At 34.5% G+C, this 9,612-nt stretch overlaps 2 protein-coding genes across 3 annotated transcripts; both read left to right on the top strand.

The window, feature by feature from the left end:
• The first annotated feature begins 1,046 nt into the window (after positions 1-1,046).
• On the top strand, positions 1,047-2,470 carry LOC133801441 (mitochondrial import inner membrane translocase subunit Tim9). 2 transcript variants are annotated; one of them, XM_062239648.1, is made up of 3 exons: positions 1,047-1,228; positions 1,762-1,992; positions 2,101-2,470. In XM_062239648.1, exons 1-2 carry the CDS (start codon positions 1,134-1,136, stop codon positions 1,946-1,948), a joined length of 282 nt encoding a protein of 93 aa, XP_062095632.1. In that variant the 5' UTR covers positions 1,047-1,133; the 3' UTR covers positions 1,949-1,992; positions 2,101-2,470. The 2 variants fall into 2 exon arrangements, with proteins under 2 accessions (XP_062095632.1, XP_062095631.1); XM_062239647.1 differs by having other exon boundaries at positions 1,048-1,228; positions 2,121-2,470.
• Positions 2,471-4,529: 2,059 nt separating this feature from the next.
• Positions 4,530-7,424, top strand: LOC133801440 (tetratricopeptide repeat protein SKI3-like). Its single transcript, XM_062239646.1, has one exon. The coding sequence runs from the start codon at positions 4,605-4,607 to the stop codon at positions 7,341-7,343; it is 2,739 nt and encodes a 912-aa protein (XP_062095630.1). The 5' UTR covers positions 4,530-4,604; the 3' UTR covers positions 7,344-7,424.
• The last annotated feature ends 2,188 nt before the right edge of the window (positions 7,425-9,612 follow it).

The following is a 9,612-nucleotide window of genomic DNA, read 5'->3' as shown; positions in this document are numbered from 1 at the left end:
TGTCGCCTTGTACACAGAACTATCGACCAGATTGGTCGCGGGTAAGACAGGCTTACACTGCTTCTAATGTGTCCTCTGGTCGATACTCTAGCAGAACGTTTCCAGGTGTCAGCCACGTGTCCAGGGATTACTTGCCACGTCACCAATGCTAATTTTATGGATAACATGAAGTATTACCGAAGAACAAAGACCAAGCTCTATAGGGCGAGATGAAGAATAGGGGCACCCTAAACAAACTTCTTCGAAATTCACTAACGTCAATTGTTGAAAAGCTTAGCAGTTGGGTTTCGTGATCGATTACCTTGTGTCATTGGGACACACAGTAATTCCACTCTCACTAGTTCATAGCAGCAACCCCCCCCCCCCCCCCCCCCCCAACCCCGAATACTTCTACTACCTTCACTAAGAACAATTTCAGAAAATGAAAAAATGAATTCATTCACTGACAACACCAATTTCCATCTCCATAGGCCTGTGCTTTGCCAACCACTAACTCATCGTTACAGTTCACCTAGTATGGGTCAAAAATTTATCATCCTCCTTATCTGCTCTGTATAACTTATTCACCCTCAATGACCTCTCGGTTGTGCAATGAAAGGGTTCCCTAATCAACATTGGTCATTTAACACGTGATTCTTTCTCCAAATAAAACAAAAAACACGTTTGTGAAAACAATGAAAACGCCATTAGACTAGGGGCGTTTTCTATGCCTATAAAAGAATTTTTCTGAAAGATTAAGTATAAATGTATAATATTTTGAAAATATTATATATATACTGCAAAAAAATAGATATAAAAGTACAACACTTTGAAAATATTAAGTATAAAAGTACAACACTTGAAAAATATTAGATATATTTACCGCAAAAATAAAGATTAAGTATAAAATTACAATATTTTAAAAATATTAGTATTTATTTACAATATTCCTTTTTATTTCCTTATGTTCGAGGTCAAAAATTTAACTAACTTAAAGTTGGAGGACTCAATAGCAAAATACGAGAAAGAGGGTTTAGGGTTTAAAACACAGGGAAGGGAACTGCCTGGGTTTCTTCATTGTACTCTGTTTTGAAGTTATCACTTGGCAGCAAAGCTAAGCGGAACGAAACTAGTTCATTCAATTTGAATCGAAGATGGACAAGAACATGATGGCAGACATGGATTCTCTCCCTGAAGAAGACAAGTTGAGAATGTCTGCCACGATTGATCAGCTTCAGATTCGAGATAGGTACCCTCTTCTATATGCTGTTCAACTTCGATTGTAGTTGCCATTATTAGTTCATGTTCTCTGTAATTTGTTTCTCAACTCTGTTAGTTGCTTGCTTTTGCTTTATAGAGAATCTTTTTTTATATGCTACAGTAATGAAAATCGAAAGCATAATGGGAACAAGATGGTTAATTTTTAATGTGGAATGCTAATTACAGTACATATCTTCATATAAGCTTAGAACTTTTTTTTGGCTGTTGTTGAAATCTGGTTTGGTATAATTTCATTACATGTTTTTGAAGCATTTAGAATTGATGAAATTCTCTGAATTGGGCCTTTTTCCAATCACATTAAATCAATCAAAAATCAATAAGATTAGGGCACATCTTTTAAATGAAAGTGTAGAACTTTTTTGTTGAAATTTGGTAGGTATAATTCTGAATTTGGAGATGTTATTCGTTCACTTACATGGGTTCCTGGGGTTGGAATTGAAGAAAGTCTATGAATTGAGTTTATGTTTATAAAATCAAATCAATCAAAACTCAATTTTGCAGTTTGAGGATGTACAATGCCTTAGTGGAGAGGTGTTTTACAGACTGTGTAGATACCTTCCAGCGCAAATCGCTGACCAAGCAAGAAGATACATGCGTTCGCAGGTGCGCTGAGAAGTTCCTCAAGCACTCTATGCGCGTTGGCATGAGATTCGCCGAGCTCAACCAAGGAGCAGCTACATCAGAGTAAAGATATTCTTGGGTCATTTTTTGTTTGGAGGACTCTACCAGTAGGTTAGATCAAAACTTTTGTTTAACTTATGATCTTATTCTTTTATGATCTATTGATACTTCCTTTTCTGAAATAGTTGCCGTACAATTAGATGATTCATGAAATATCAGTTTGATTACACATATGTTAGGTGATCTGAAATATTATGAAGCAAGATCACTCCTTTTGCTGGAGAAAATAAAGAGAAGAAGAAAGAACTAAGATCATATAGGTGGCTTGCTTTGTTGAACTTGCTTATTGGGTTAACTTCTCTACAATGACTGCTCTTGTGGTAATTTATATAGCATTGTTCATCATTGAATGACAAATCTTTCCAGATTTTCTAGTCTAGATGATGATGACTCCTCCATTGTCGTTATCTTGATTTAATTTGGTTTTGTCTCTGAGTTAATTTCGGTTGGGATGATAATGATTCTTTTGCCAATCCAGTCATATTGTTACAATGGAGAATAACAAGTGTGTTGATGACTACTTATCACATGTCAATTTTTTATTTTTTTTTATAATTATTTATTTTTATGTGAGGAAATGTGAGCTGAGATTAAATTTTCATCATCATTGTTGATTCATGCATTGATTGATTTACGCATGATACTCTAGAGTTAAGAATTAAGATGTTGTTTGGTTGGGGGAATAGAATGGAAATGAATCAATTTTCATTTCATTATTTTGTTTGGTTGCATTTTAAAGTATTGAAATGTCATTTCAATGGAATGGATTTTTTACCATTTTAGTGGAATGACCATTCTATTTGACAATGGGAGGAAATACAAAAAAAAATTATTAATTTTTTTATTCATATTAATTTTTATTTTATTCTATTCCTTTTTTATTCATTTTTTCATTATCATTCATATTCCTACATTATCATTCTCTCCAACCAAACATCACTTAAGATCGAAAATTAGCTTAATAAACATTACATTCGTTCATTCCTTGTTGTCACTCTATTGAAGACTCGGGTGTTGTCCTTTGAATGGGTAGTTCTTGTTTGTCAAGGTATTGTCAATCCAAAATCTAACCTAGTGTCTTTCTTTATAATGCTATATCATTGTTATGATCTTGTCGTTTGAGTCATTTGATACGAGGAGTGGAAAATAATCTCATTACCATTAAGGCATTTGGTACTAGAAGTGCAAAATAATCTCATTACCATTAACTAGAATATAACATGATTGTCAAATATTTCGTTACATTTTGGTTTAACACAAGAATCTTTAAAATTAATTATATGATTGATGAGAATGTTCCACCATTTTGGATAGAGCTAAGATTATTCTATCATGGAGTAATCTTATTTCACAATCTTATTTTATAGGAATAAATTTATGGCTTAGAAAATGAGAAACCTCATATCAAACATTACTATATCATGAAAAGATTACACCATACATACATTACAAAATCTCACATACGTGAAAAATAAAATATTAGCAGATTCATGACTAAAAAATTGATGATTAATATTAATAATAATAATAAAGTAATTTGCGGCAAAAATAATTTAGTTTTACTCAAAATTGCACTTTAATACCTAACACTATTTTTTTAGATGAAAGTCTTTCCTAAAACTTCATACTCATATACCAAGATCTATATACTCATATATATCGTTATTCAATATTTTTTAAACTGATTTTTTTAAAAAAATTTCTTCACAGTTTGAATCTTGATTTTAAATGATTTTTAATATTAATTTAATTTAAATAAGTATTTTAATTTTTTTATTATATTTTAAATATTTTTTTATTTATTTTTTTAAATAAATAAGGGAATTTACTCAGTTAGTGCCATGTATTTTTGTAAAATATCATTTTAGTACCCTATTTTTTCAATAATGCTCATATGGTATTTTGTATTTTAAAATCATACATATTTGGTACCCTAGACTCATAATTGATAAATAAAATTTTGTCAATATGACCAAAGTTGTCATCAGTTATATATAATTAAGTAATTAAATTTGAAATTAGAACTCATATAATTGAGAGCAATTTGATTAAATTGGTAAAATTTTATTAATTAAATTTGAGTTTAGAGTACCAAATATGTACGATTTTAAAATACAATGTACCAAATGAGCATTATTATAAACACAAGGTACCAAAACGATACTTTACAAAAACACAGTTAACAAATAATTACCTACCCGATAAATAATAAATAACATAGGCTTATGATGTATGTATGTAAAACAAAATTATTTTCTCATAGTAATATATATTAAAATATTCTATAAAAAAATGTGCCAAATATTCACATAATAGTTTTGGCCTTTGAAAAGTGTTTCTTTTCTTATTTCATCTTGATAAATTAAATTTAAAAGGTTACGTAAATATGTACATACCAAACCAAATAATTTAAGATGGGAATGTTTTTTTATTATTAATTATTAAATTACTTAATTTGAATTAATAAGAGATAAAATAAATATCATATTTCAAATTCAAATTATTTTAAACTAAATATTCTTATTATAAAATCCAATCCATAATGTTATTATATAAAATAAACACTAAACCATATATACAACGTTAGAGCAGAGACCAACTCTATTCTCTCTTCGTTCTCAAGCAACCAAAGTTTCTGTGTTTCGTTCTCTCTCCTTCTCGCCATGGAAGGAGAAAAGATGGCCGAGTTGCGACGCCTGGAGGAGTCCGTTCAGGTCAATCCCGATGATTACTCTGTTCAATTTGATCTGGGTCTTTTTCTGTGGAAGAATTGGGATGAGAATGAGGAGAGTAAGTCGGTCAGATCATTCAAACAACAAGCGGCGGAGCACTTCTTAGCCTCCGCCAGACTCAACCCCCAAAACGGCGCCGCATTCAGATACTTAGGGCATTACTACGGCGAACACTCCCTCGATCCTCATAGGGCTATCAAGTGTTACCAGAGAGCTCTCTCCCTTGATCCTGACGATTCTCTTTCTGGGGAACCCTTGTGTGATTTATTCGACCGCTTAGGAAGGGAGACCTTAGAGGCCGCCGTCTGCCGTGAAGCTTCTCACAAGTCTCCCAGGGCCTTTTGGGCCTTTCGGAGATTGGGTTACTTGCAACTCCATCAGCGTAAATGGTCCGAAGCTGTGCAGAGTCTTCAACATGCCATTAGAGGATATCCTGCTTCTGCTGATCTATGGGAGGCTCTTGGGCTTGCCTATAACAGACTAGGCAGGTTTACCGCTGCTATCAAGTCCTATGGGAAAGCCATTGAATTGGAACCGATCAAAGTCTTTGCTTTGGTTGAAAGTGGAAACATTTCTTTGATGCTTGGTTCATTCAAAAAGGGAATTGAGCAGTTCCGTCGTGCTCTGGAGATTTCACCTGAATGCATATCTGCAAACTACGGACTTGCTTCCGGGTTGCTTGGTTGGGCCAAGGAATGTATTTGTTTGGGAGCGTTTCAATGGGGAGCTACATTGTTAGAAGAAGCATCTAAAGTTGCCAAAGAAAGTACACGCTTTGCTGGAAATTTATCATGTATTTGGAAGCTGCACGGTGATATTCAACTCACGTATGCTAAATGTTATCCATGGATGGAAGAGAGTCAGAATTTAGAACATAATGTTAGCGTTGAAGCTTTTAATGTCTCCATCAATGCCTGGAAAAATGCTCGCTGTTTGGCTGCAACTTCTGCTAGACTCTCATATCAGCGAGCTTTGCTCTTGGCCCCATGGGAAGCTAATATCTATACAGATGTAGCAATAAGTTCAGATATTATCAACACTTTCACCAAGTGTTCTGATTTTGACATAAATGCTTGGCAGCCACCAGAGAAGATGGCCTTGGGGGCCTTGTTACTTGAACCTGAAAATTATGAGTTCTGGGTGGCTTTGGGGTGTTTATCTAATTATAATCCATTGAAACAACATTCTTTGATTCGGGGTTTGCAATTGGATGTATCTCTAGCTGTTGCTTGGTCATACTTAGGCAAGATCTATAGGGGTTTGGATGAGAAGCAACAGGCAAGACTTGCTTTTGATTGTTCCAGAAGCATAGATCCTTCACTTGCATTACCATGGGCTGGCATGTCAGCTGATTTTCATGCTAGGGAGCCTGCACTAGATGAAGCTTTTGAGAGTTGTTTACGAGCTGTTCAGACACTTCCTGATGCAGAATTCCAAACCGGTCTCGCAAAGCTTGCTGTAGTTTCGGGGCATCTTTCATCTCCACAGGTTTTTGGAGCTATCAAGCAGGCCGTGCAGCGCGCGCCTTACTATCCCGAGTCTCATAATTTAAAAGGGCTGGTTTGTGAGGCACGATTTGAGTATCAAACTGCTGCTACTTCCTATAGGCTAGCACTCTGTGCACTCACCAATCTTTCAGCCGGTTTTTCAAAATCTCAAATCAGAGATGTATCAATTAATTTGGCCAGATCACTTTTCAAGGCAGGGAATGCTCTTGATGCTGTAGAGGAATGTGAAAACTTAAAGAAAGAAGGATTGCTTGATGAGGAAGGTCTGCAAATATATGCTTTATCCTTATGGAAACTTGGTCAAACTAATTTGGCCCTTTCTGTGGCAAAAAATCTTGCTGCTAATGTATCTACTATGGAGCATAATTCTATTGCTGCCCCTATTAGTTTAATCTGCAGGTTGCTCTATTACATTTCTGGATTAGATTCAGCAATCAATATTATTCTTAAAATGCCAAAGAAACTGTTTCAGAGTTCAAAAACCAGCTTTATAGTGTCTGCCATTCATGCTCTTGATGGAAGCAATCGACTCGAGTCAGTTGTTTCGAGTAGTCGTAAGAGTGTTAAATCACATGAAGATATAAGCAGAATGCACTTTCTAATAGCACTTGGTAAACTATTGAAAAATGGATCAGGACAATCTATTGGATTACAGAGTGGAGTGGCTCATCTTAGAAAAGTTATCCACATGTATCCTAACAGTTGTTTGTTAAGGAATCTACTAAGTTACTTTTTGCTGTCTGGTGAAGAGGAGGGGAATGATAATACTCACCTTGCTACTAGGTGCTGTAATGTGAATGCTTATTGCTCTCAAATTGATGATGGTTTGAAATCAGCATATGAAATTGTTGGTGCTGGAGCAGTTGCTTGCTATGCATTTGGCAGTGATAATGAATGTCTGAATGAACTCGGAGCCATCCAGCAACTGCAGAAATGCTTACGCCGAGAGCCATGGAATAGGGGTGTGAGATATTTACTTATTCTCAATTTATTCCAGAAAGCAAGAAGAGAAAGATTTCCTTGTAATCTATGTACTATGCTTGAGCGGCTAATTTCTGTGGCTCTTTCAAATGAATGTTATTCTGAGACTGAAGCTTATCAATATGAAAAATTCCAGCTTCTACTTTGTGCTTCTGAAATCAGTTTGCAAAGTGGAACTTGAATCATATATTCTTGGTTTTCTTGGGTCTTGGAAATTGTTAATTTTCTTTATATTTTAATATAATTAATGCATTTTTAGACATTCATATGTGACTTACTAATTAATATTGAATTCAATGTTACAAGAATAATCAACCAATGTAAATCAACATCAGCATAATCAATTTCTCCATTTCTTCTTTGGTCAACCTCTCCACACATGCAAGCATAATCAAGTTGGTTGTTGGTTATTTGATGTAATAGATACATAAACTGATTTGTTTATTAAGATATACCACTGAATAAATAACATAATACTATAGGATTTTTGCTTCTAAAGTGTTATAGCCATTTTCACTAAAATGATATTTTTATTTTACCAAAAACTTACTAGTGATATTTATGGGAGAAATGAAATGAAAATGGTAGCCAAAATATCAAAAAGAAAACTATAATAAATCAAATAAGTTTCTTCTAAAAAATAAAAAGTGATTTATATAGAGCCATCCAAGAATTCAATGATTTCTTCTCTCCCACATTGTGATTCAATCATCTTTAGACAAATCCAACCAATATAACAATATGTCCCCCCCAACTCCAAACATCTTAACTACTCTTTATTAAGTTTCATAATATTACCACATGATGTATAGGCGCGACATAAAAGCAAATGTGGAAAAAAGAGATTAATACTCAGAATTGTAATCGTTGAAACAACTTTGGCATACTTGATACAACCATTTTGAATTCTCATACGTGCCATTTACCAAAGGAGAGGTCATTATATACTGAAGCTTGTTTGGAGGATTGCAAAATCATTTCTTCTTTGTTATTTTTTCTTATTCGTGATTAATGAGTTTTTGAGTAATGAGCATCATTGCTTGTTCTACACGGTTATTACTTCATTTGCCATAATTCCAATTATGCTCGATTTTCAAAATTCCAATCCTACGACAAAATGTAATTTTGACTATTTAACGGTGTAAAATTATAATTTCTGCTAGAGAATATATAAATTTAATGAAATATTACAAACAAAAACTTACAACTCAAGACAAGAACACAATTAGACAATATGATTGATAAAATAAAGTTACAATTCTAATGCAAAATATACAAGTAAAATAGATATATAAAGAAGTAGAAGAAGATGAATACAAGCTCAAAGCAAAAGTTACAAATCAAACAATAAAAAAAAAAAATTAAACTCACACTTACAAAACCTTATTAAGTGAAAAGTAGTGGAGATCACTAAATTTGAGTAAGGTTTGAAACATTTTGTCAAAAAACTTATTTCCCTCTATTCTCTTAGCTAAAGGACCCTCAAGTTTAATAAATAACTCTCGGAAATTACAGCCTTATTGTTTTTCAACTAAGTGCTAAAATGGATGAAAAACTCTTATTCGCAAGCGACCATATGATCTCTATTTATGGGTTTTGAGATACCCTTTGAATTTTGAATTCCACCAACTTTTTTTGCAGTTACCAATTGAAATTCCGTTTTTAGTAATTACCAAATTAATTAAACAATGAGTTAATTAAAATGCGGAATGTTAATTAGTTGTTTACACAGAAAACGGTTCTGTCGGGACAGAATCCGAACTTGTCACGACAGAACTGAACACAAAAAATGGACAGTGCAAAAATTAAAGAACACAGCGAATTTTTACAAGGTTCAGAAACCCTTTCGGATAACCTACTCCTTGGGGCCACGCCCAGAGAATAAACCAATTAGTAAAGAAACAAAGTGTACAAAAGCATTGACTTAAACAATGTAAGACTCCCTCTTAAACTATTGTCGCAATCTTGTTGTACTCTTCTCTACGAATCTGGTTTAATGAAACGCTGATTCTCTTGAACTCCCTTCAAAGAATAGCGAGTGCACACTTCCTCCCGAAGTGAGACTTAGATAGAATCCTCTCCCGAAGATCCTTATGAACACGTTCACAATAGACACTATCTGATTACAATGGACTAGATAGATATCCACAAGTACACTCAGCACTCTCACAAAGATTAAGGTGGACAAACTTAATCTCTACAAATAAGACACACTCTTCAAAATAACGTAATGTTTACAAATATTCATGTTATCCCCATTTCTTGCATGGGCTCAGGACCTTCGTCTTGGCCCATTTTCGGGGGCCGGTTCTGCACGCGGGCCCGGCCCAAGGTACCTTGATATGGAGAAGGCCCAAGGGGAAGGGTACGAGCCAGGAACTCTTGACTGGGCCCATGGGTGGTGTCCAGGGTGTCCCTCCGGGTCCATACTCGGCAAGGATCGTCCGGGA

Source organism: Humulus lupulus, chromosome 9 (assembly GCF_963169125.1).
Source record: "Humulus lupulus chromosome 9, drHumLupu1.1, whole genome shotgun sequence".
Lineage (NCBI taxonomy): Eukaryota > Viridiplantae > Streptophyta > Magnoliopsida > Rosales > Cannabaceae > Humulus > Humulus lupulus.
Note: the sequence above shows the minus strand (reverse complement) of the source record. Positions and strands in the feature narration are given on the sequence as shown.

What these genes read in the sequence shown, in the direction of transcription:
- LOC133801441 (XM_062239648.1), top strand. Translation starts at nt 1,134, where the DNA reads ATGGACAAGAACATGATGGCAGACATGGATTCTCTCCCTGAAGAAGAC. An exon ending in CAGCTTCAGATTCGAGATAG is followed by an intron (nt 1,229 to 1,761) that starts GTACCCTCTTCT and finishes TCAATTTTGCAG; the next exon opens with TTTGAGGATGTACAATGCCT.
- LOC133801440 (XM_062239646.1), top strand. Translation starts at nt 4,605, where the DNA reads ATGGAAGGAGAAAAGATGGCCGAGTTGCGACGCCTGGAGGAGTCCGTT.